We start from the raw sequence: 27,438 nt of genomic DNA, 5'->3' as shown, positions 1-27,438 counted from the left end.
GCTTTCCTGACCAAAATGTCTCAAAATATCGACTTTAAAACACACTTATAAGTCACTTAAATTATGTTTACACTTTACCATTGTATAAAATGCAGACTGTTATTAATATAAACTTTGTGGAAACTAAAAAAACTATCGTGAAAAAATCGCCACTTCACTTTTTGACATGTAGCTAACTAGCTAACTAGCTATATAGCTAAATCTAGCAGATGCTCTTCAGCTAGCTGTCCTAGCTACATTGTGTCCAAATTTTATGTAAATAGATACAAAAAAAGTCTTACTAGGAATATAATATTAACTAAACAAAAAAAGCATAATTATTTTATATAAAAATTTTAAGTCTAAATTAGCTAAGGAAACTTGGGCTGTGCTAAATGTGACAACTAGAGTGGATGTATTAGCTAGCTAGCTTAGTTAGCTTAGTTAGCCAAGACTCCTGAGTGTGCCTATCCAACATAATTTAACAAAAAACATCAGTTTTCAACTTTAAAACTAGATTAAATATGTTTCTAAACGAGCGTAAGAAATAAGCGATGATAAACATTCAGCCTTATATATATTTTAAAAGCCTTTCTCTATCTAAATCTGTCAAATGTTTTTTAGCTAGCTACATTGTGTCCAAATTTTATGTAAATAGATACAAAAAAAGTCTTACTAGGAATATAATATTAACTAAACAAAAATAGCATAATTTTTCATATTAAAAACTTAACTGGGGTATTAATTAGCTAAGGAAACTTGGGCTGTGCTAAATGTGACTAGAGTGGACTTATTAGCTAGCAAAGTTAGCCAAAACTCCTGAATGTATCCAACATAATTTAACAAAAAACATCAGTTTTCAACTTTAAAACTGTTTAAAAATGTTTCTAAACGAGCGTAAGAAATAAGCGATGATAAACATTCAGCCTTATATAGCTATATTTTATAAGCCTTTCTCAAATAACTTTGTTACTTCACTTTGTTACTTCACTTTTTGATATGTAGCTAGCTATCTAAATCTGTCAAATGTTCTTTAGCTAGCTACAAAAAAACAAAAAAAGCATAATTATTTTATATAAAAATGTTAAGTCTAAATTAGCTAAGGAAACTTGGGCTGTGCTAAATGTGACTAGAGTGGATGTATTAGCTAGCTAGCTTAGTTAGCTTAGTTAGCCAAGACTCCTGAGTGTGCCTATCCAACATAATTTAACAAAAAACATCAGTTTTCAACTTTAAAACTAGATTAAATATGTTTCTAAACGAGCGTAAGAAATAAGCGATGATAAACATTCAGCCTTATATATATTTTAAAAGCCTTTCTCTATCTAAATCTGTCAAATGTTTTTTAGCTAGCTACATTGTGTCCAAATTTTATGTAAATAGATACAAAAAAAGTCTTACTAGGAATATAATATTAACTAAACAAAAATAGCATAATTTTTCATATTAAAAACTTAACTGGGGTATTAATTAGCTAAGGAAACTTGGGCTGTGCTAAATGTGACTAGAGTGGACTTATTAGCTAGCAAAGTTAGCCAAAACTCCTGAATGTATCCAACATAATTTAACAAAAAACATCAGTTTTCAACTTTAAAACTGTTTAAAAATGTTTCTAAACGAGCGTAAGAAATAAGCGATGATAAACATTCAGCCTTATATAGCTATATTTTATAAGCCTTTCTCAAATAACTTTGTTACTTCACTTTGTTACTTCACTTTTTGATATGTAGCTAGCTATCTAAATCTGTCAAATGTTCTTTAGCTAGCTACAAAAAAACAAAAAAAGCATAATTATTTTATATAAAAATGTTAAGTCTAAATTAGCTAAGGAAACTTGGGCTGTGCTAAATGTGACAACTAGAGTGGATGTATTAGCTAGCTAGCTTAGTTAGCTTAGTTAGCCAAGACTCCTGAGTGTGCCTATCCAACATAATTTAACAAAAAACATCAGTTTTCAACTTTAAAACTAGATTAAATATGTTTCTAAACGAGCGTAAGAAATAAGCGATGATAAACATTCAGCCTTATATATATTTTAAAAGCCTTTCTCAAATAACTTTTTGTCACTTCACTTTTTGATATGTAGCTAGCTATCTAAATCTGTCAAATGTTCTTTAGCTAGCTACATTGTGTCCAAATTTTATGTAAATAGATAGATTTTCATATTAAAAACTTAACTGAGGTCTAAATTAGCTAAGGAAACTTGGGCTGTGCTAAATGTGACTAGTGTGGACGTATTAGCTAGCAAAGTTAACCAAAACTCCTGAATGTATCCAACATAATTTAACAAAAAACATCAGTTTTCAACTTTAAAACTAGATTAAATATGTTTATAAACGAGCGTAAGAAATAAGCGATGATAAACATTCAGCCTCTCAAAGAGCTTTTTGTCATTTCACTTTTTGATATGTAGCTAGCTATCTAAATCTGTTAAATGTTCTTTAGCTAGCTACATTGTGTCCAAAGTTTATGTAAATGGACCCACATAAATCCTCCAAAAGTACTAGGAATATAATATTTTTTATTATTTCCATTAAAAGGTATGATTTATACTAGCTAGCTTCTCCAGTACAGTTGCCATTTTGGAGATGTAAGGTTTTAAAGTTTGATTTTAGTGAAACTATGTTGATCATTCAAGGCTTTACATTTAGGTTAGTGGAGAAACTAACCTGTGCTAAAGTTTACAACATATCTAGCTAGTGGATGTGTGTTAGCTGGCCGACAGCTATACCCATACCTGACAAGCAAACCCTAAGTGTGCCTATGTAACAAAATGTAAGAAAAATACAAGTAATTTTTAAGACCTAAAACTACATTCTGTCTAAAAGCTGTTAGCTGCTCGTCCTGCACAATAATCAATAAATCAATGATGTGTATCTTTACAGGCCTATATTAAAAGTCGATTAAATATAAAAGTGTCAAGAAACAAGATATACTAAGAGTTCAGACTTTCACACCATCCTTTAAAAGCCTGCCTGGGAACAACCTGAACTTTCCTGAAGTTTAAAGTAGTCTGAAACCTGGGCTGTGCTAAATTTGACAACTAGAGTGGACTTGTATTAGCTAGCAAAGTTTGTGCCTATGTAACAATTTAACAGAAATACAAGCAATTTCACAGCCTTTAAAAAGGAAATGAAGAAATACATTCTGTCTAAATGTCGTTACGTTGTTCATCCTGCACAATAATCAATAAATCAGTGATGTGTATCATCTTTACAGGCCTACATATAAACGTCGATTAAACGTAAACGTTTCTAAATTAATATAAAAGTTCAGATTTTATAATCCTTTAAAAGCCTGTCTGGGAAAACAGGCTTAAAAAAGTCTAAATTAACTAAAGAAACTTGGGCCTTGCGAAATTTGACTACTTTGGACGGGTTAGCGAAGTTAGCAAAGTCTCCAGAGTGTGTCTATGTAACAATTTAACATAAAGAGCATTTTTTCAATATTAAACATTGATTTAAAGTTTCTAAATTAGTATAAGAAATAAGCAATGCTAAATATGCAGCATTTATATAATTTTATTAAACTAAAATTTTAGCTGTGCAAAATTTAACAACATATAACGTAATGTTATAACGTAACGTAACGTAATTTAACAAAAATCGAAGGAATTTCACAGCCTATACACTCTGTCTAAAAGCAATAATCAGTAAATCAGTTGTGGATCGTCTTCACGGGCCTATATTAAAAGTCGATTAAACGTAAATGTGTCTAAATTAGCATAAGAAAAAGAAGCTATACTAAGAGTTCAGACTTTCACACCATACTTTAAAAGCCTGCCTGGGAACAACCTGAACTTTCCCAAAGTCTAAATTAGCTAAAGAAACTTGGGCTGTGCAAGATTTGACTACTTTGGGCGCGTGTTAGCCAAGTTAGCCAAGTCTCCAGAGTGTGCCTTGGTAACATAATTTAACATAAAGATTATTTTTTCAATATTAAACATTGATTAAAAGTTTCTAAATTAGTATAAGATAAGCAATGCTAAATATGCAGCATTTGTATAATTCAGCTGTGCAAAATTTAACATACTGTGGAGCTGTTAGCTGGCCAGACTTGAGTGTGCCTGCGTAACGTCATTTAACAAAAATCGAAGGAATTTCACAGCCTATGCATTCTGTCTAAAAGCTGCTACGTTGTTCATCCTGCACAATATCTTCACAGGCCTATATATGAACATTTCTAAATTAATATAAAAGTTTAGATTTTCTTATAATCCTTTAAAAGCCTCCCTGGGAAAAACTTGAACTTTCCCAAACTTGGGCTGTGCTAATTAGACAACTGCTGTGGACTTGTCTTAGCTAACATACTAGTTTCTAAATGAGCCTAATCAACAAGCTATGCTAAATGATCAGAAAGCCATCCTTTAAAAGCCTGTTTGGGAATAAGCCTAACTTTTTAAAGGCGTAAATTACCTAAAGAAACTAAGCTGTGGAAAATTTGACCATATAACCACTGTGGGCTTGTGTTAGCCATCGCCACATTTAAAAAGCAAGACTTGAAAAAGCAGGGGTGTGTAAAATAAGAACACCAATAGCAGCTGGTATTCAATATTCTGTGTTTAAAAAACTTGAACTCCATCCTCAAAAAGCCGGTCTAAATTCACAAGCAGTCTTTAAACCAGCATAAACTGTGTTAAATGTGCCTAAGCAGAACTGCTGTGGCTGTGTATTACATCTGAAAGATGGCCCTGGGTGATAAAATGATCAGGTGTTTATCAGATGTAGTAAGCAACTGAAACCGATTACAGTTCGCTTTACCATAATGCACTGCTCGATAAGAATACTTGTGTGCTTCCTGTTTGTAAAAGCTTTGTTTAAGCAAATGAAGGAGTAAACTCCACCCGCAGGCCTCAGGAGTTTGCTGCTCCAGCACAATACTCAATAAATCAATGGCGTGGAGCATCTGCTAATGTGTTTACAGACAGAAGTCAGAAGTGTGGCCGGACGGAGATCACACAACCCTGGCATTCCAGTCTACACCGTCACAAAAGGCAGGATTAAAATGGCTTGCTCCATTTGAGTATGGGCTGGCCAAAGCAAATACCAAACAAGAGGGGATTACGCTTGCTCGTGTGTGCTAAAAGTGAGCCTGCGAGATGAGGAATTGAATAAAGGCGAGCAGAAAGCAATCAGAAAAGCCCAACATGTATACATGCTATTGGCTTAGGGCTTAGAGCACAAAGGCCTGTCTGAAATATTACTGTCAGTGTAGGTACAATGCAGCGAAAGAGATCTGGCCAGAAAATCTTAAGGGAAAAAAAGCAGGCAGTTCAGGGAAATAAAGCAGCACTTTAGTGCCATGTTGTGGTAAAACAGGGGAAGAACTGCTGAAAAGATAAAGGCCAAGTCAGGTCACAAATCAAACATGCGTAATCCCCTCCACCACTTTCTACACAACATGGTCATCAGAAACTTGAGACTTTTAATGTGTTGCACTATTATAATAATAGCAGAGAGCGTGGGATTCTGAAATAAACATTGCTGTTTATTAATAATGTCAATATTCCACAGCACAAAAGCCAGAAGAAAAGACAAATGAGCAACGAATGGGGCAAAAAATTTTAAGTAAAAAAAAAAATGTGCCACGTCCACAGAAGACACTGCACGCTGATAAGAAGTCTTCCCAATCCAACAGTTCATCTCAGACAAGACGGGACAAGACAAGAACACCACCACAAGATTATTCCCACAGGCCTAAAGCGGTCCTGCAGGTCTTGTGAGATTCTCCTGTAACAGAAGGTCAGAATTTATTTATTTATTTATTTATTTCAAAAAAATAATTAAAAAAAGGAAATCCCACTAATCATATCTAAATGCTTGTACCGTCAGTTCAGGACTCGAGCTGCACTGAGTGAAAGTGTATGACTGTAGCACGAACCAAGCTAAGCACACTTCAGCGGAGCACGATCAGACAGAAGCAGTGGAACTTCAGCTCCGTTTCCCTTTGCAGTGGGTTAAAGGACCAGAGTATGACTGGAATATGACTATGCAGGACCATACGTGTAAAATCTGCTGACAGACTTGCAGAATTCATGGGACAGGTGACGTACAGACCAGGAATGAGCAGTATAAGTGAGCTATGTGGTGCCCCCCTCGAACGAAAAGGGGCCGTATATACAAGTCGTGTAGAACGAAGAGCACAGCTTATAAGGCAAAGTCTGCAATGACCTGCAGCCACACGGTTTCCCTCCCTGGTTGGTTTTTGAATAGTGCTGAGCAGAAACATTCAAAATGTTCTGTTAAATACTTGGTAGCTAAACTGGAGCACTTATGGTGGCTACCATAAATGACACATTGAGCATCTGGGCGCAAATTATTATTAATAATAAAATAAACAAACAAACAAAAAAAACAAGCAGGACAATATCCAACAGTTCAAAAAAAAGCACAATGATCGCAAGTCACTACAACACACTTTGGTTGGTTGAGAAAGAAACAACACGGCAGCACAAGAGTTACACCAGACCCTCTTTAAAATCAACTATGTACAGAACAAAATATCGAGACAATATATATATATGCAAAATAAACTCTTAAATCAATCACTATTCCTCAACAGAGGAATCAATTGCACCAAATAAAAGCAAGCCAAAAAGTCCTAAACACTTCAAGTGGCAACAAAAATATGTAATTATAATAATAATAATAATTATAATCTGCACAGCACAGATAATGTTGGATTTCTACCTTTTCTTTTTTTATTAACCTCTTTTGCAGCACTTTCTAGAATTGAGATCTTCCCCATTACATCCCAACAGAGGCTATGAGGCGCAGCAGACCAATCAATCATTCTCGAACTGGGCTGAACAATGCAGATTAAGCCATGACGGGCCATTATTCTGATCTGCTCTGCTCTCTGGATTACAGTAAATGCTCAGGAACCACTCATCTGAACATATGCTGCTCCAACAAGCCAAGCCCAAAGAGCTGCAAGAATCGAGAGACTAGCAAGCGGAAAGTGAATGAGACGGGGTCATACATCCACACTGCGGTTCATAATGCTTGTGGTTTCAGCTGGATTTGGAGCCAAGAGGTAAAACAATTGTGGTCTCCACACACCATTAACAACCAAGATACTTGCTCCATCTTCCCTCATCAACTGACAGCAAACACTCAGCATTTTCCCAGACGCTGAAGAGGTTACTGTCAAGTCAGTCGAATACCTCTGCTGTGCAGACAGAGAGAAGAATGCGTTACCCGGGCCTGTACACGGCAAGGAGTACTGATCTAGGATCTGTTCAAAGTAAATAAGAGAAGACTCGAGGTTTTGATCAGCATCTCGGAGATGCGTTGTGAATACAGGCTTAGGCCAGTAAGTGCTGCCTTAAAGCCTTAATTAGGAACTGCCAAAACAGTGTCATGGTCCAGACTCACGTCCAATTTACCAACAGCCTGCAGAGTAAATGTACCCGTTATATACGGTTAAGCTGTTATTCGGAAGCATTCATCTGTGCAGCAGTCCTAATTGGGGCTTTAAGCAAAAGGAGCCAAGAGATTCACGGTAACTTAAAAAAAAAAAAAAAAAAAGCATATGACTCAAAACAGCAACAAAAAAAGGGGGAAATAAAAAAAAAAGTTAACTATTCTATTATACCAAGAATAGACAGCATATATGTTTATATTTCTTTATCTTCCATATTTACAAAAGAACATCATCAGACCATTTACATTAGTGAAGCATCAGGACTGGGCATTTTTCTCATCAGTCCATGACAGACAGCATTAAATGGCAAAGGGGTGAACAATCACTTCAATTCATTGCGTCAGTGTTGACGATGATAAAACTCCATTAGATCATCATGATTATGAGCAGGTTTCAGAGCAGGTTTCTTCAGGGTCCACTTTTTGAAAATGTTCCTTTTAAGGCAAGAACAAGAACAGGAGAGCTGGAGGGTTTCTTCTTCAGCCCACAGTTGATTCTGTTCCTTCATATATATTCTGTTTTCATCCCGTGTTAGTATACTTCTTTTAAATATGAGGTAAAGACTGCCAGGAACGTCCCAACACTGGATCTGAATTAGGACTTTTATTTTTTCCTTTTTTTTTAAAGAGGGGTCATTGACTCACAGTAAAACCCTCTTAAGCCAGTACTCCATATTTTGTTTGCCCCCAAACTCCTCAACCCTTCTCCATCCTTCAGTACACACTATAAGATCTCCTCCACTCCATGGGCAAAGATCATCACCAAGCCTGGCTCCAGGATCATATCCTCACCCATGTGCTGGTTCTCACAGGCCATGACCACCACCGCCTGCTTGCCCGGGATGCGTTTGGCCACATAGTTCTCGTAATAGCGGCGGTTCATCTGCCGCGTCTCCAGAGTGGCCAGGCCCTGCGGCCAGTTGCGCTCGTGAGCGTTTTCGATGAGGTCATTGACGATGGACAGCGGGCAGCCGCTGTCGATAAGGGAACGTTTGATGACTGCCTGTAGGACGGCGTCAGGGGTGGAGATCATTCCGCCCCAGCGGGTCACCCGGGCAGGCTGCAGGGAGTTCACCCACCTGGAAAAGGAGTTAAAAACCTGCTTATTAACAATTTAATCACCCGTTTTTCATTAAATATTTAATGTATAAGAATTTTCCTTTTGCTGAGGTATGCAAAGAAACAACAGCCATATTAATTCCTTCAAAAGCATAATAGCAGGTTACTGGTTACTGTGCAGTTACTATACGCTGGTTCTTGTTCACAGGTTGTCTATAACTGATCCAATTATGTCATACAGAACCATGCAATGATTTTAGCATAGAAAGTGGTGGTGGTGGTTCTCCATCACTGGGTTCATTATTAGAACATCTCCTCTCAAAGTTCTCCTCATGGAGTCTAATATTATTTAGAGTTCTCCTCAGATCAACACCTGGTTTGATGGTAAATCAGGGCTTAATGATGGTAACTCAGGTGAGCTGCTGCTGCTGCTGCTGCTGTTGTTGATTGAGTTGAACACATCCTCCACGCTGTGCTGGCTGGACTGGGGGGCGTCCAGGAGAAATCTGGAGGAACCAAGCTCTGTTCTTCAGACTAGCTCACCGACAAGATCTCATCTACTTTCTCATCTACTTACTTTCAGAATGAGAAGCTCTAGCTCCTTTTCACTGGATTTAGGTTTACCTGCATCTGTTCTGATTGGGTCTGGAGTTCTCAAAAGCAAAACCACTTACTGCAGAAATATATGGCTTTAGATAGGGTGCCTAGGTGCCTGAAAACCTCTACAATATGCCTAATGCGTACATGTTAGTGTACTGTAGTGGGTAACACCCCCATCTTCACTGTAGTTACTTTTTACTCTATTTAGCAAAACTGCAGAAATAAATGGCTCTAACCGGGAGCTTTGCAATGTATATATACACACACAGTTATCGCCCACCTCAGAACATTCAGCTATAAATAACCTGGAGAGAAGAAAATAAAAGACAACAGAAAGCACAGCACTCACTCCAGGATCTCATTGTATTCTATGCTCTCTTCCAGATTCTGTAGGTTGGGGTTTGCGCTGCGGATAGCCCTCATGTACGCTTTGAGGAGCTGGATGTCCCGTTTCTGCACAGAATGAAACAAAACAAAAACCAACACTGAATCCATTACCGGCGCCACTACGTCTAACATTTCTCCAAAACCAAAGTGTCCAGGACTGTTTCTGTGAAAGCCTGTTCATCAACACGCACAGTCCTGTTAGTGCGAGTCTGCTGTTTCTCACTCTGAACCCTCATACGCAATAAAGAGCCTCTTTAAGGACCAGAGCTCTGATTAAAGACGGCTTTCTTATACAGAGCACCGTGCACAGGTCTAACCTGCTCGGCCAGCTGGTGCTTGTGCTCAGCTGCCGTCTTCTCCAGGTCTGCGATCTTGGTCTGCTGCTGCTGCACGACACTGCGCAGGTGTTTGATGCAGTTATGGTTCGGCATCTCGTCTTTGGGCATCTCCAGCCTAGAAATGAAGACATGAGACATAAAAAATAATAATAAATAATAATAATAATAATAATAATAATAAAAAGGTTTTATTAGCATTGATTTACGTGAGCCAGGGCTCAGGTGGCAAGAAAATAACTGTTAAATGGTGAGGTGAGCAGAACACTGAACACTACCAATCTCTCTACCAGTCAAGTGCTTTTGTGAAAAATCAGTTCATGCAGATACACATATTACAGACGTGTGTATTGAGGACACCAGATGGCGCTCTGAGGTTAAAACAATGGCTCAGAACTAGATTGCAATTAAAATAGCAGATTCCCAACCCATTAAAACCGCAAGACCCTCCAACGCATTGTGAGGACAGCGGAGAGGATCATCGGAGTCTCTCTGCCCTCCGTCATGGACATTTACACTGCCCGCTGCATCCGCAATGCAACCAGCATTGTGGAGGACTCCACCCACCCTTCACACAGACTGTTCTCCCTCCTGCCATCAGGAGGAAGGTACCGCAGCATCCGGTCCAACACGACCAGACTCTGCAACAGCTTCTTCCCCCAAGCCATCAGACTTCTCAACTCAACTCAACTTCTGAACACTACCCCCAATTATTTATTATTCTCTGTCTGTACTGTGTTGTTTGTCTGCACTTGTTTTGTGTTGCACTTGTGTTCTGTATGCACTGTGTATGTTGCACCATGGTCCTGGAGGAACGTTGTTTCGTTTCACTGTGTTCTCTGTATATAGCTGAAATGACAAACCCCACTTGACTTAAAAAATATGCCAGGAACCCGAGCCCATTCGTTCCTTCCTTAGAATAAATTGTTTTTACACTTACTTCCATTGAAAGTTAAGAAAGTTGGCGTTTTGGATATACTAGGTTTGCCACCAATATTCAATACACCGTTCCTTTCAACAGTTGATCAAGCAGCTCCTTTCTAAATGATAATTCATCACTTCTGCCTGAAAACATGCATTTTCCAAGTACACCGGGCACACACCCGCCTTCCTCCTTCATAATCTACTGAAACCCACTCACCCGCAGCCCTCCTCGCAGGTCACGGGCCGTTTGGGGTTGTGCTCGCAGTCTTTAAGGTGCGACTGCAGCTGGTCGAGGCGCAGCGTCGCAGTGCAGCCAAAGCCTGCATTGTCACACGAGATCTGCAGCTTGGACAGCATGTTTCGCATGATGCGGGGCACAGGTCGGAGGTGGGCGAGGGTCACCACAGTGCGGTCCACCGGGCAAATTTGCTGCTGTGCAAACCACTGTGTGATGCAAGCATTACAGAAGGCATGCTCACAATGTGGGGCCTGAAGGAGACCGGAAAAAGAGAGAGACTGATTAGGGTCCAAGGCTTATTTGTAATTTTGATCAAATGGAGACAAGAGACTCATATAAAGGCTTTTTTAAGGCATCATGTTAATCAGCATCTCAAACTACTCTACAAATCAATTCTGGGTCAGTGAGGCAGATCATAATGGTATATTTAGAACGTCTCATCAGATGCTTCACCACTTTGCTCAAAATAGTCCTTTTAAGTGCACAGCGACTCTGCATCCTCCAGTAAATCCAACGGTTTAATACAAGAGAGATTGGTCTGTGTCCACAAGCAACATTTTCAAATCAATCACTTGTTGTCATGTCAAATTACACAGGTGTAAAGCAGAGTGAAAAACTTGGGTGCATCGTCCCTCACAGCCATACAAAAAAAAAAAAAAAAAAAAAAAAAAAAAAAAAAAAAGGAATACAAATTTACAAATATTAATAAATAATTAATATATTTATATAATATATTTACACATTAACTTCTACTACACATATACATACTCTATTTACAACACTGCACTGGTAAAAGCAGGTAAATGTACAGGTTTGATAACATCTGAATGTTTACATTATTTACAAAACGCACTGGATGGGTGCGGGTCCAGGTGTAGTGTGGGTGGGGGAAACTCTTTATGGGTGCAGTGAGACTGAGCATAGGGTCTCCAGTGGTAAGTGCCGGGTGCAGAGTGTGTTTGTATGGGGAGGAGGTGTGATGATACAGATGAGGTCCATAGTCCACAAGCATTTTCCAGAGATCAGAGAAAGTAAAGAAAAAAGGTGCAGCTCACACCACGGCACTCATACCAAGTGTTTTTGCAGGGCAGAAGAGAAAAAGCTAGCTAAAGGAGGAGCCAAATCCAAGTAAAACATGCAAGCAGCGTGTTTTAAGGTCCACACTAGAGTTTGGGGTTTTTGCAGCGCATCATTTTTCCTGGGTCTAAATGATTGCATGTTCGACTGAAAAGCTGCTTATCTGGGCAGTAAGTGTTTATTTCCTCAGTAAAACACTGATAACACTCCTACAGAAAGTGGTGGTGGTTCTCAATCACTGTGTTCATCATTAGAACATCTCCAAAGTTCTCCTCATGGAGTCTAGTATTATTTAGAGTTCTCCTCAGATCAACACCTGGTTTGATGGTAAATCAGGGCTTAATGATGGTAAATCAGGTGAGCTGCTGCTGCTGTTGCTGCTGATTGATTTGAACACATCCTCCACGCTGTGCTGGCTGGACTGGGGGGCGTCCAGGAGAAACCTGGAGGAACCGAGCTCTGTTCTTCAGACTAGCTCACCGACAAGATCTCATCTACTTTCTTTCTTCAGAATGAGAAGCTCTTGTACCTCCTTTTTACTGGATTTAGGTTTACCTGCATCTGTTCAAATAGGGTCTGGAGTTCTCACTGCAGAAATATATGGCTTTAGATAGGGTGCTTAGGTGCCTGAAAACCTCTTAATGCGTTCATGTTAGTGTACTGTAGTGGGTAACACCCCCATTTTCATTTGTGACTGGCTGGGCAAGCAGACCACACTACATCAGTCCTTGAGATCCAGGAGCAATGAGCATCTGTACCGCAGACGTTCCCGGATAAAATAAGCGGTCTGACTTGAAGGTACACCATAATACTGCAGTCCAACAGAAGCGATCTGAACCAATGATCATTTAGAAGACGACCAAGTCCCACAATTTTTGGAAGACCATGGTTCTTCTGTTGCTGGTGTACAGGTGTGATAGGTCTGCATTAAAACAAAGTAGGTGTGAGCACCAACAAAGCGTGCCTCCCAGTGAATCTTATCAGTGTATTGGTACCTATATTTAAATGTAGGCTGGCTTTAGACTTCCAGAACAAGAATGGCCACACCAAACGAACCGGGAGTGAATGGTAAGAAAAGCCTTGGGGGAAAGAACTGTGTCAAATGAGCTGAGAACATCCTAAAGCCGCTCAGGCACACATACAGGTAAAGCACACCTACCTGCACTGGCTCCTCCAGCACTCCGCTGCAAATGGGACAAAGCAGATCCTCATCCACTTCCCCTTGGAACCTGGTGACGTCGTACCCCATGGCACATTACTGGCACACCAACACCTGCAGAAGCACAAGATCAAAACAACAGACTTTCAGGGGTGTGGTCAAACCAGTCATGAAGGTGTCATCTAGGGTCATAAAAAACTAAAAATTTTTACAGCCCCTTTCTCTGAGCAGGTTGAGGATGTTTAGAGAAAAACACTACAGGGACAAAAGTATTGGGACACCTACTCATTGCGGCTTCACAAATCAAGGGTATTGAGAGAGTTTATCCTGCTTTTGTTGGAGTTACTGTCTCTACTATTGCTGTGAGGATTTGACTGTATTCAGCGGCAAGATGGGCACGGAGGTCAGGTTGTTGGATGATCACCTCCCCACCTCATCCCCAGCTCTTGTGTTTATCTGTTCCTAACAGTACTGTTCTATTGGCAGTACTTTTCTACCGAGACTAGACAAGCTGGGTTAAGGTGTGTGCATTTGCACATCAGGGTCAGCAATGGGTGAAAGTTAAAGTAGCTAAATGCTGCATTCATTAGAAGAGCAGTATTTCTCTTTTTTGATGGTAGAAGCTGTACTTTGACATCAGCTGTGGCGAGAGCTACCTGTAGAGCCGGGTCATGAGGACACTGTAGGATTGCTCTTGGGCTGATCTTGCAAGGACAGCCTCATCCGACCATGTTGGCAGTTGTTTTAAATGACCGAGCGGACAGTAGGGGTGTGCAATATGTATCGTCTCTGATAAGATCTTAATTATTGTTTTAATAATGTGCGAGCAGACATTATTGAGTAGGTCACTCACTCTGCAGAAACCACTCAAACGTCACATATCCACTGCGTCCTGTAGTGTGATGGGAGAGACAACTGCGAATGTGCGCAACAAAAACCCTGCAAGTCTGCGGCGTTAGGTTTAGCTGCTAGACCTGGCTCGTCTTCACTAGCTTGGAGGTGGTTTTGCTTTGAAAACAGAGATTTCTCACCAGACTGCCTTCTGCAAACCATGTCGAAAATCGGTTGCAACTGAAGACAGCAGCTCGACAACTAACTTATTTCACCTTCTGCGAACTGACCTCCACGCTGAATATGAAGATTATTAAAAACTTCGGGAGTTCGCTGCTCACTACAGGCCGAAACCAGCCAAGGACCTGGTGGACCGCAACCTGTGACCGTCAAATTCTGTGACCTCAGTGGGTAGTTTGAGATCTTCTGTGCAGTCACATATTCTGACAGAGACAGCCATCATCAGATTATGCGACTGCACTGTTTCTTCTGGAAGTATAGTTTCAAGAACATAAAGAAGTAGAACAAGCGAGCACAACGCAGGACATTTACATATCGTCTAATTATTGTTATCAGCAGAATCCCAGAAAATATCGGGTTATCATTTTTGGTCTATATCGCACACCCCTAATGGACAGTGGAATATCTGATTTCTAACTGGTCTGAGATCTTTGCTGCTACGACCTTGTTTCTGAAGGCCTCAGAGAGCTCTTCACCACTCACTTCAACAATCCGGAGCAGACCAGACGAAACGTCTGAAGTTTAATAAGACCTCAGACTCCTCCAGAATAAGCCTCTGCAGCTGATTCTAATTTTACTCATTTGAAGAAGTAACGAATGTGGAGGGCCTTCTAATGTTTTCCTTGCAAGAAGAAAAATGCATGCGTATAGTTAGATTTCCTCCACCTCTCTGTACTGTTCACCTGACATGTCGAGACGTCTGATCTTTATTTGATGTCTGAATATTTTACAGGGCCGCAAGTTAAAGATGAAGCAGATGGAGAGTTTGTTAAACGCTGGAATATTCCCTTAAAACCTCGCCTCCATGTCTCTGTGAGGTGGTGGACTCACTCCACTGCCCCTGTACAAACATTGGTAATGCGATAGCGGTTCCTATACAAAGATGACCTTCTCGCTGTTCCTGTTAGCGACCCTGCTCTGGAGTCAGACTGCTTGCCTCGCTCAGGAATGAGATGCAGTGGGGTGTGTGCGCGTGTGTGTCTGGCCAAGTATGTGTGTGTAAATTAGGGCTGCTGAGTATGAGATTACTGATGTTCTGTACTAGTGATGTGTGACCATTGTTCTGCCCACTGGAGCCCTCAATAAGGCTGTGCAATGCTTAAGTGGCGCAGACTGCATCGTATTTCAGCGGCTACCTGTTCCTGCTCCTGCTTCCCCCCAAAGCTTTGAAAGACACCTCTTTTTAATGTGAAATGAATCCACCGTAATCTCAATTTATCCTGATGCCTGGACCCCAGTATAAGCAGAGCATTGGGAGAGGGCAGGAGTAAGCAGGAACGGCCTCTTGAGCGCCGGCACAAACTGGCTTCTGAACAGGCTGGCAGAGAGCGTATAGCTGTGTGAACGGCATCCTTGACATTGTCCCATTCCCTCACTGTCACTGGGTGTGCCGAAGCCAAAGTAATACAATACAGTACAATAAAAAAAATGAAGCGCACAGCACGTCCTTTCACAGTCCTCCTTCTGTGCTTTCCCAACACTTGCAGGGGAAAGGGGAGAGATGTGTTCGTTAACAGAAATGACATTTCAACCAGTTATGACTGTATTTGAGCTTGTGGTTTTACTCGGGACGTCCTGATCCATGTATTGTGCCCCATTAGGGCTGCACCAAGGAAACGATAAAAATAATCGGTAATAAAAATATAATCGGCAATAATCGATTATTAAAAGTGTTGGCAATGAATTTCATTATGGAATCGTTGTGTTGCACGATTTGTGTTACTCGCCTGGTCATATCCGCTTCGTCTACGCTGGAAAAAAATTAATAAATAAGAGAGTGTTGAACAGAGCGAGCCAGAGCGGAAGCGTAATCTTCAAAATAAGTTTAATATCAATAAGTAAATATATTCCAAAAAATGAAACCTGACCGACGCAGAAAAGAATATTCGGCTTAAATCCTCTAAAGTGTGGGAGCACAGTCACTACAGTATCCAGAGTTTGTTCCGGGTTTGAAGTGAGGAAACGTAACGGCGCGCTCACACTGTGCGAACACAGCACGGCACATGCTGTTTTTTGCTTGTTGGACAATGACAGTGATGGACTGTGTGTTTGTGTGTGTGTATGTGTGTGTATTACTTTTATTATCAGTCTAATTTGCTTAAGCAGTGTTTAAATGTGCTTTATAATAACATGCAACTTTTACACAATGGTGGTAATTAATGATTAAGCTTCAGGTTTTAAGCATGAGTGAAGACACTACATACAAACTAAAGGCAACTCATCTGGTCTCACTTCCATGCAGCGTTTGCATCAGCAATGCACTTATTTTTCTTTATTATTTAATTTATGAATAAATGTGATTAAATGTAATAATGTTATCTTTTATTAAATGACTGTATGCACTTATTTGCTTTGTTATTCAATGTAATATTTTTAAATAAAGAGATGAAAATGCATTTTTGATCCAATTCATTGAATTCGGCAATTAATAATCGATTAATCTGTCGATTATTTCTTCTTCTTCTTCCGATTAATCGTTAAAAAATAATATAATAATCGTTAGTCACAGCACTATGCCCCATATTGGAGTGGACTCGAGCTGACTTTGTGAGAGGCTAGATTTTATTCGTCTTCATCATTAGTTCTACATGGGCAAGTCTGACAAAGTGAGCACCACTGCTAACTGCATTGAGGCACTGTATTTTTACCATTACAGCTGTGCACACAAGCAAATTTCAGTGGCGTGTGAGTACAGTCAAAGCACCTCCTCCTCACCTCCACCATTCTGCACCCTCTCAGCGTGAGGACGTTCAGGCCAAGCCTAAGCCACCCATCACGTGAGCACAGAGCTGGTCAGGCATCTGCAAGCTTGTACAACTGAAGCAATGCTATGTAGTGAACGTCACTGTATATTAGCCTACTAATCACTACAGTTCTCAGAAATTCAACACCAGCCACAGCATTACACAGATCAGATTTTCACACTGCAGCTCGTTTGTAAGAACAGGCTTCTGTAGGGTCAGAATTAGACAGTCAGCAAGAACGAATAGGCAGACATTTAGAGGAACAGGCAACCCAATCATTCTCAGATGTCTGAAAATAAATACAGTATATGGACAAAAGTATTGGGACACCTGCTTATTCATTGTTTGTGTTTTATTTTTAAGGGTATTAAAACAGTCTGTCTCTAACTATCCAAAGGCTGCTTTATGCTAGATTTTGGGGGAGGATTGCTGTAAGGATTTGACGCAAGTTCAGCAAAAAGAGTGTTAGTGAGGTCAGAATGTGGGATGATCACCACCACCACCACCCCCACCTCATCCCTAACACCACCATCATTTTAGAGAACCACTCAATGCTGGGGGGCTTCACACACCTCTAGCCCACACCTGGCATTAGGCAGCATGGTGGCAAGAGGTTCCCCAGAGACTCCAGAGAGTCCTATTTTACTGGCAGTACTTCTCTACAGGGTAGAGACAAGCCGAGTGTTTGCACCTGCAAAGGATTCAACCTAAAGTAGCTGAATGCATCAATTTGAAGGGGTGGTTAGAACATGGTTGGAGAGGATTATGTGATGAAGAAGAGTGATGAAGATCACCATCATGGCCAGATCCAAAGAGCTTTAGAAAGAAGGCTGTAGATGAAGACGAGTCTGGGAAGGGCTTTAAAAACATCTCAGATGTTAGAAATCAGCCGTCCCACTGTTCCCTAAAGCCTTTTGCCTCTCGCCAAAGCTGCGGACAGAGTACAGCATCTACCATCAGTAAGAGACCAAAAGCTTGATTTCATGGGAGGTGTGCAAGGAGGAAACCCTTACTGTCAGAGGTGTGTAATTCACAGCACCAGTAATTTAGAGAGGAAATGAAAATTCTTATTATTTTGAGTTGATTTTTTTTTCTGAGTTTGTTAAAACAATAGGAGTCAATTTGAGGAGAGACGTCGGTTCACTGGGGATTTTTAATTACAGATGTGCCATCGGCAGAAACAAACAAAGAAAATACCCATTCAGGCCGAGCAGCCTGCTCCTCTCCTCTATAAATAGATGCAGTGTTTTCTTGAGAGCTGCAGCACAACTAAAACCCACCCTGCCCCCTCATTGCTTTTTCAGCATGACCATGCATCTGTACAGCCCCCCCCCCTCCCCCCCAAATCAAGGGGCAGAATTCCCACAAGGAACTGCTGAAGATCTGTACAACAGCATTCCAAGAACACCTGAAGCGGCAGAATTACAGTAAATCCCTTACTACTACCGACTGGCATTTCTGCCGCTTTTTATGCACGCTGTAAATTGAGCGCAGTGTCGTATTCAACCTTTCATCTCACAATGGCTGACTAAATCCAAGCACATTAAAGCCCCACCAGTCTAGAGAACAATGTGCAAATAGTTTGCTGAACTACATTCCCTGGATTGCTTAAGGTTACAGTTTCACAACTCATCCTGAAAACGCCCACTACCGCTCTGCTCTGCGAGGTGTTTGTTTACTGGAAAAGTTTAGGCACATAATTCAGAACAGGCCTGGAAGTTCGCTCTGAGCTTCATTTCAAACGCTGGCTTTCACAGCTGCAAAATGACACATAAGCAACTTCTCAGAGAGATCTGATGAATACAGACAAACCTGTAAGCGCATGTGTATCCATACAAAGTGCTAAAGGGATCTGCAGCCATCGATCACAGAGCGGACCCGGCTTTCAGACCTTTTACAACTCAGGAGAACCACAAACATCCTCAGTAGGTCAGTAGGCTTAGTGGTTGCTATGGTATCCCAGGTGGTAGCTACAGTGTTGATAACTGGTTGCCAGATGAGTGCTATAGTATTGCTAGGTTGTCACTATGATGTTTATAGGCGGTTGATTAGAGTTGCTAAGCGTTGGCAAGATGGATGCTACAGGGTTGCTATGGAGTTGGAAGGTATTGGCTAGATGGATGCTATAGCATTGCTAGGTAGTTGCTAAGCATTGGCAAGATGGATGCTACAGGGTTGCTATGGAGTTAGAAGGTATTGGCTAGATGGATGCTATAGCATTGCTAGGTAGTTGCTAAGCATTGGCAAGATGGATGCTACAGGGTTGCTATGGAGTTAGAAGGTATTGGCTAGATGGATGCTATAGCATTGCTAGGTAGTTGCTAAGCATTGGCAAGATGGATGCTGCAGGGTTGCTGTGGAGTTGGAAGGTATTCGCTAGATGGATGCTATAGCATTGTTAGGTAGTTGCTACATGTTAGCGAGATGGATACTATAGCACTGCTGGGTAGTTGCTAAGCATTGGCAAAATGGATGCTACAGGGTTGCTATGGAGTTGGAAGGTATTGGCTAGATGGATGATCTAGAATTGCTACGTAGTTGCTGAGTGTGTGTAAATAGATTCTATAGCATGGCTACTTAGTTGCAAAGGGTTGACTAGACGGATGCTATACCACTGCTAAGTAGTTGCTAAGTGTTGGCAAGATGAATCCTATAGCACTGATAGGTAGCTGCAATGGAGTTGGTAAGTATTGGCTAAATGATGCTATAGAATTGCTAGATAGTTGCTAAGTGTTGATGAGATGGATGCTACAGCGTTGCTATGGAGTTGGTAAGTGTTTGGATGCTATAGCATTGCTAGGTAGTTGCTAAGCACTGGCTAGACGAGTGCTATAGCATTGCTAGGTAGTTGCTATGTGGTTACTGTAGAGTTGTCATGGTTGCCCAGGTGGTTGCTAGGATGTTTTGCCAAGTTAAAAACTGCAATGACTGTCTATATCCTTGTTTATGTATCTATTTATATATGTACTATTTACCTTTATTATTATTATTATTATTATTATTATTATTATTATCATCTTTTTTATTATTATTATTTTATTTTATAATACAGCGCTTCACCCAGTTGGATACACTAAAACTGCAGACACTGATTCTAGGGGGAGAAATGTTCTTACCTCACTCAAGCACTGCCCTCATATTTTCTGGTGGTCAGTCTTCCGTCTTCCTCATGGGTCAGATGGAGGAGATGGCCTCCTATGAAACACTCATCACTCCTAAATGGAAAAATAAACATCCATTAGAGTCCATTAAAACCAGCTCTGAAAGCAAAACATTTTGCAATCTAAAATATTAATATGAAAGCGTAACGAAGGGTCAGCTTTTGATCCAATTTGAAAAACAGACTCGTTTCAGGAACTCTAGCTCCTCTGCTATTTTTCTAAATGCTACATCATCTACTACCACACTCTTACTTTCCATACCATTATTTAGGCCTCACTGACTAATGTTTATTTATATCTGACAGTTCATCTGGAGCTGCAAATGACCTTCCACTGACTCCCTCAATAATATCCAAAGACGTTGGAGCAGCTCCATTTTCTGAACTCATTTACAGAACTAATGTGAACACATTCGCAACCCAAAGAGCAGCCTAGCAGAACTTTGTGAAAGAGTACGATCCATCAAAGATGAAGACGCTGAACCTCACCATTTCTCTACTAGGTACTGTAAAGAAGTCCACCATTAACACTGGGCATCATGATCTGCGGCTCAATTTGCGGCTTCTCCAGAACATCTTAAACGGCTTAAGGTAGCGGAATTCACCAACTATCCAATGTCTGGATACTTTTGGCCACAATTTATAAGCCCATCTTTAACTGGATTAGTGATCATGTGAACCTCTTAACAGTGAATTTCTGAGAGCCTTGCGTCCATCAGATAAATCCTATTTTGCTTCTGTATTGATTTTCTCCGTGCCCAGCCATTATTACCATTTATGAAGCAACACAGATTACAATCACAGCAGCTGGAGATGAAAAGAGCACTTTAGAAATCACGGCCTGATCAGGGCCTGCAGAGTGAACGTAAACGTGCCTTCCAATACAGGCTTAAATATCAGGTAAGGGTAGACGGCCTGTTCACATATCCTAGCTCAATATCTGCATATATTTGGCAAGAATGGGCCAAAAATAGCAATACTTTAAAATAAACAATATCAATCATAATATACAATAGAAAATAAATAAATAAATAAATAAAATATATAGTCATCTGTAACATCTGCATATTCATAACCTATACCAATAGCTTGTACACCCACCTTTACATCTGTTTGTGTGACATGACCCTTTTTCAAAGGTTGATCAGACAAAATACATCCGATCTGAGTACCTAAACGCGAGCATTGGTCGATACTGATCTGATCCAATCTCACAGTAATATCACAGTTTTTACTAAACGTTGCTGTAATCAGACATTCTGGACTGATCCGTTTAACCTCTTCCTCTTGGGTCTTGGGAATGTGACAGTTCAATTCTGGTTCAAAACCAAAGGTGGCGTGAGGTTTTCCCGTCAGTAAAACCATGCATTTCTGTGATGGGTTCACTTCTTACCAGCCATAACGTAAGAGTAAAGGCATGGTGGGATTATATTTTCCCTATGTGGTTTAGGTAGACAAATATAGACAAATATCTGGTGTCAAAGCACTCAAACTGTTCTCCTATCTTCTCAGAATGCTCCTCACGGCTGTGGACTGTGAACAGCGATCGGTAATGGTGTCCAGAATGGTGCCTCTGCTAGAACACAGTGGCAAAAACAAAGGATCGGACCCAGATCAGGCTTAAAACAGTCTTTACTGTGTGGTTTTATTAATGTGGCAAGAATAACAACAGGGACACACCAATACAGGCATTCTGGGCTTCTACCAATTTCTGAGATTTATCCATGAACACCTCAGCATCAGTATGCGATGTAGAAATAGGAGGCATGCCCACCTGGACCAGCATTAGGAGAAATATTAACTTACAGTAGGGCAACTAGCACATTAGTCCAGCGGCACCTCAGTCTGACACACAGGTCAAATCTAAATGTCCTTTACTGGGACTGCCACTCCTACCAAAAGCATACAACCAACTATGTTACCCCCCCCCTCCCCACCTTCTATTTTCAGCCTAACACAGCTCCAGCTGTGGACGTACCAGCCCAGCTGTTTCGCAAGTAGTCGTCTTCTTTTGACAGATTAGTCCGTACTAATCCTCAGACGCTAAAAAACAAAAGCAGATATGGCTGGCAGGGCTGTGGTGAGTTTTATGTATCCTCACAGGAAGCACATTAATCCAGCAGTATCGGCTTCCTCCCTAACAATGCATCCCGAAACAGAAGCCGAGAGCTTTGATCAGTCTACAGACTGCAGATCGATTCGGAAGCTGACAGGGCATAAACTGCTTGGGTTGGTTTTTAAACGGGTGGGGGGAAATCCTCTGCTTTTGAAGTACCTCTTTTTTTTTTTTTGCATATGACAGACTTTAAGGGGGGCGATGTGTCCCATTTGGATGCTGGTGACCTAATTTCAGCATGGCAACACAGACGGTGGGGGGTGGGGGGTAGAGTCAGGAATGCTCAGAATGTACCCCTCTCAAACGGGATGCATTTTAAAGGAACGGCTGCCCGAAAAATCTAATTTACACAGTTTCCCCAGTTTCAAAGGTACTCGACTGGCAAAGACTAGCCTTATAGCTTCAGCACCCAAAGAAGCGAATCCAACCGAACGCATCAAGGATGACTGACTGTATTTGGAATAAATGGTCCTTCCCTTTGAGTAAGGTACCCACTTTTCAAATACACGTGCCATCTGTATGATATGATGTGCCACTTACTAATTTTAGCAATTCTGCTTCTTCAGTCTCCACAGACTGAACAAACACGGCCCGATGCAATCCTGTGTAGCTCATAGTTAGCAGAATCAATGGCTTATTAAGATGCATTATACTACTACTGCTGCTTATGATGCATTTAGATGTGCGGTTACAATTTACCTTCCATCCCATAAATAATACCAAGGGTAAACTAGCTTGTGAACAGTGCTCCACACATTCTGCATCATGTTTACATGCAGTAATACTGGTAACTGGCTGCTGCCCACCTTTCCCTGACACTTCCTCTCCCTGACTGGGACGACTTCACTGAAAAGCAAATCAGAGACAATAATAAATGGATCACCAATTATTTTAACTAGGCTTTACAGTCACCTACATGTAGCCCTGCAGAGTCCTGCAGAAACAAGACACGCCATGTAACTAATGGACTACAGTTTTCATTGTAAATTAATAACGCTGATTACAGGTAAAGCTACAGAGCATCTGAAGTATCAAGGTAGAAACAAAAATTTGACATAAATCAATCCTTTAATGTAACACTCTTAGCTAATTAGCTAAATTGTTCCTTCAATTTAATGAATAGTTCCCTTCATTTAACAATCAGTTCGCTTGGGTTAATAAATCATTATTGTTTTATCTGGTCTCTCGATGTGACAAATTTTAACTTAATAAACTGTGCCTCAGTTTAACTAAAGTGTCTCCTCTAAACTAGGGTCGGAGGGAAGGGATTTATCAATCCGGAGCTAAAGGGTTGTTAAACGATTTATTAAATGGACTGTGGAACTAGATGGGAGCGATTTATTAACCCAAAAGGAAGGGATCTGTCAAACTGGAGGGAAGGGATCTGTCGAACTGGAGGGAAGGGATCTGTCGAACTGGAGGGAAGGGATCTGTCGAACTGGAGGGAAGCGATCTATCAAACTGGAGGGAAGCGATCTATCAAACTGGAGGGAAGCGATCTATCAAACTGGTGGGAAGCGATCTATCAAACTGGTGGGAAGGGATTTATCAAACTGGGAGCGAAGGGATTGTTGAACAATTTATTAAACCGGTGGGGACAGACTGTTGAACTAGATGGGGGCGATTTATTAACCTGAAAGGAAGGGATGTATCGAACTGGAGGGAAGGGATCTGTCGAACTGGAGGGAAGGGATCTGTCGAACTGGAGGGAAGGGATCTGTCGAACTGGTGGGAAGGGATCTGTCGAACTGGTGGGAAGGGATCTGTCGAACTGGTGGGAAGCGATCTATCAAACTGGTGGGAAGCGATCTATCAAACTGGTGGGAAGCGATCTATCAAACTGGTGGGAAGCGATCTATCAAACTGGTGGGAAGCGATCTATCAAACTGGTGGGAAGCGATCTATCAAACTGGTGGGAAGCGATCTATCAAACTGGAGGGAAGGGATTGCTGAACTGGAGAGGGAACGGATTATCGAACTGGTGGGAAGGGATTGTCAAACTGGAGGGAAGGGATTTATTAAACTGGTGGGAAGGGATTGCTGAACTGGTGGGAAGGGATTGCTGAACTGGTGGGAAGGGATTGCTGAACTGGTGGGAAGGGATTGTTGAACGATTTATTAAACCGGTGGGGACAGACTGTTGAACTAGATGGAGGCGATTTATTAACCTGAAAGGAAGGGATGTATCGAACTGGAGGGAAGATCTGCATTAAACTGGAGGGAACGATTTATTAAACTGGAAGGAAGGGATTGCTGAACTGGATGGAAAGGGACTGATCAATCCGGAGCTGTTAGGGGTGTTAAACGATTCATTAAAGGGCCTGATGAACTAGACGGGAATGATCTATTAACCCGAAAGGAAGGGATTAGTGAACTGGAGGGAACAATTTATCGAAAAACACAAAAGCAGGTAAATATTTAGCTCCAACAACCCAACATCGACCAGCGCCGAGTCTCATCCACAGCTGAGCTAGCTTAGCTCGGTCAGGCTGGCTAATGTTAAAACCTGCTAAACAAACTAACAAACACAAAACTAACATTAAATATCTGAGTATTTAACGTATCTACACACCCCCACCTCTCAATAAAGAGACCCCCACTCCAGTATCTACATCTTGGTTCTTGAGTCACGGAGGGCTGCAGCAGCAGCAGCAGCAGCAGCTAGCACTGCCGAGAGCCGAGCAGCATGGCCAGGCTAGCGCAGCTAACAGAGACTGGGAAGGAAAAAGGAAGACAGATACCCTCTCAATCTCATCTGAAGCGATGTGGAAAATGTGTTAGCTGTCGAGACAGTGCGCTGCTGAAGTGCTGACCCAAAAATGATCCGAACGAGGAGTAAAAACAGCGATTTGCGTCAGCGCTTACCGTCACCAAGCCAAGCTAGCTAGCTTAGCAGCTTAGCAGCTAACGCAGCTAACGCAGTGCTAGCAACCTAGGCTGTCTAATAAGGCACAAACCGTCAGCTCGGAGGTTATAAAAGCATCCTTAACTGCCTGGTATCGTTATTAAAATGCTCAAATGAGTTTGCTACCTTTCATTCAGTAAGGAAGAAGCACCCAAGCCAGCTAGCTGCCACTGCTCTCCCTGGTTAGTGGAGGGCTGGCTAGCTCTGCGCTCTGCGCTCTGCGCTCTCCGGACCTTTAATGGGCTTTAAATGCTCTTACCCTTCAGCAGAGCAATGCCAGGATTTACAGTACCTGCCCGTGCAGACAGACGTCCTGGATTTGACGTGATTATGTCGATGTCCAGGGTTTCATTGGGCTCAATCTGTGAGACGATGCCTCGCTCTTCCTTAGCTGAACGGATGTGTGTCACTCCGGAGAGCATCACATGGAGCTCTGTGGGTCAGCCTGATAAGGCAGTGGTTCTGAGGGCTGATCTGCATATCGTGGACGTGTTCGGTCCGAACAGACCTAATATAACTACCACACTACCTAATCCATCTATTCTGCACATCATTTATACCTAGACCATTACAATACAGTCAAAATACACTATATGTCCAAATGTTTGTGGACATCCTTTGTAATGAATGCATGCAGCTACTTTAAGGTGCACCCATTGCTGGCACAGATGAGCAATCACATACACACACACAGCATGTCTAGTCCCTGTACTGGCAAGAACTGCCAATAGAATAGGACTCTCTGGAGCAGATAAAGGTAAAAAAAAAGGTAAAGGTGCATGTATTTGTCACTATACAGTGTACACCGTACAGCGAAATGTGTCCTCCGCATTTAACCCATCTGGTAGTGAACACACACTCACACGTGTTAGGGGCAGTGAGTACACACACACACACCCAGAGCGGTGGGCAGCCAACTCCAGCGCCCGGGGAGCAGAGAGGGTAAAGGGCCTTGCTCAAGGGCCCAACAGTGGCAGCTTGCCGAGCCCGGGAATTGAACCCACAACCTTGTTATCGATATCCCGGCGCTCTAACCGCTGAGCCACCACTGCCCCAGATGACCGTCAACCTATTTGCACCATGCCTAATGCCAGGCGTGGGCTATAACTGTGCTCTCCGGGATGATGGATGGTGGAGCTCCATCCAATACTTTTGTTGAGTTGGGGAGGTGGTGGAAATTAGGTGGCACTCCAACAAAAGCAGGATTAATGAATGAGCAGGTGTCCAAATACTTTTGTTTAATAGTGTACATACATACTGTATATAAGACTAGACAACCATATTGATCATTTGTGACGAACACAGATGGAATTTGGACAGTGAGCACATGTGACCAGAGCGGTGGGCAGCCATTGCTGCAGCGCCCAGGGAGCAGAGAGGGTGAAGGGCCTTGTTCAAGGGCCCAATAGTGGCAGCTTGCCGAGCCAGGGTATCAAACCCACAACCCTGTTATCAATAGCCTGGAGCTCTAACCGCTGAGCCACCCCTGCCCCTAACTTCATAATATATTCACATCACAGTGATTAAATCCATTGAGGGCTGGAGGCTTTTTTAACTGGGCCGGCTTCTGTGTCAGACCGCCGGCTAATGGTCAGCACTGGTCCCGGCACAAGGATGAATCAGCAGTTGTGGGCAGCTGGGACAAACTTGGAAACTTTGAAGGTCAACTCAGTTTCAGTAATTTTCCAGTAAAGTACAAATCCTCCAAAACAGCATTCAAGTCTAGTCCCAAAGTACAATCACTCAAGTCCTGAAAGGTCAGAGGTCAGCCCAGAGTGGCGATTTCCTACTCCAAGACGCCTCATTCAACTCAGTGATCAGTTCATCAAAGGAGTGTTAGATCACACGACTCTCATATTGGTCATCATCTCAGCTGTGTCTCCTTAGAAATACGTATGGTAGAGGCTGAGGAGACAGTGGTGGCCTTCAGAGGAGCAATCTGGCCTACTTTCAGAACCCCCCCTAAAACAATAGCTGGGGCCTACTCATAATCATACTCACTGTGGCCTGCTGATTAGCCTACTCTTGCAAATCCTTTGAGATGATAACAGAATAAACAGGTGATCAATGTGTTGTTCCTGATTGACCCTGCCTGACAGACTCAAACACAGTGTAAACATTAACTCTAGCCTTTTCCGTGCCGTGCTGATCTTCCCGTGCCGTGCCGATCATTCAGTGCTGTGCTGAAGCCAGGGAGCATAAAGGAACGTGTGACTTCACAGCCAGACTATTATTTTACACTGTTTTGCTTCCTCGAACG

The 27,438-nt window shown here is 41.8% G+C and overlaps 1 protein-coding gene across 2 annotated transcripts; it reads right to left on the bottom strand.

Moving 5' to 3' along the window:
* Window positions 1-5,445: 5,445 nt before the first annotated feature.
* rnf41 (ring finger protein 41) lies at window positions 5,446-25,597 on the bottom strand. 2 transcript variants are annotated; one of them, XM_072697484.1, is made up of 7 exons: window positions 25,471-25,597; window positions 20,114-20,212; window positions 13,183-13,296; window positions 10,926-11,197; window positions 9,767-9,902; window positions 9,412-9,515; window positions 5,446-8,482 (listed from the first exon to the last, which is right to left on the bottom strand). In XM_072697484.1, exons 3-7 carry the CDS (start codon window positions 13,270-13,272, stop codon window positions 8,128-8,130), a joined length of 957 nt encoding a protein of 318 aa, XP_072553585.1. In that variant the 5' UTR covers window positions 13,273-13,296; window positions 20,114-20,212; window positions 25,471-25,597; the 3' UTR covers window positions 5,446-8,127. The 2 variants fall into 2 exon arrangements, with proteins under 2 accessions (XP_072553585.1, XP_072553586.1); XM_072697485.1 differs by lacking the exon at window positions 25,471-25,597 and adding an exon at window positions 25,305-25,427.
* Window positions 25,598-27,438: the final 1,841 nt, after the last annotated feature.

The sequence above is a fragment of the Salminus brasiliensis genome, chromosome 14 (genome assembly GCF_030463535.1).
Source record: "Salminus brasiliensis chromosome 14, fSalBra1.hap2, whole genome shotgun sequence".
Lineage (NCBI taxonomy): Eukaryota > Metazoa > Chordata > Actinopteri > Characiformes > Bryconidae > Salminus > Salminus brasiliensis.
The sequence above is the reverse complement of the archived record's forward strand: the minus strand, read 5'-3'. Positions and strand labels throughout refer to the sequence as shown.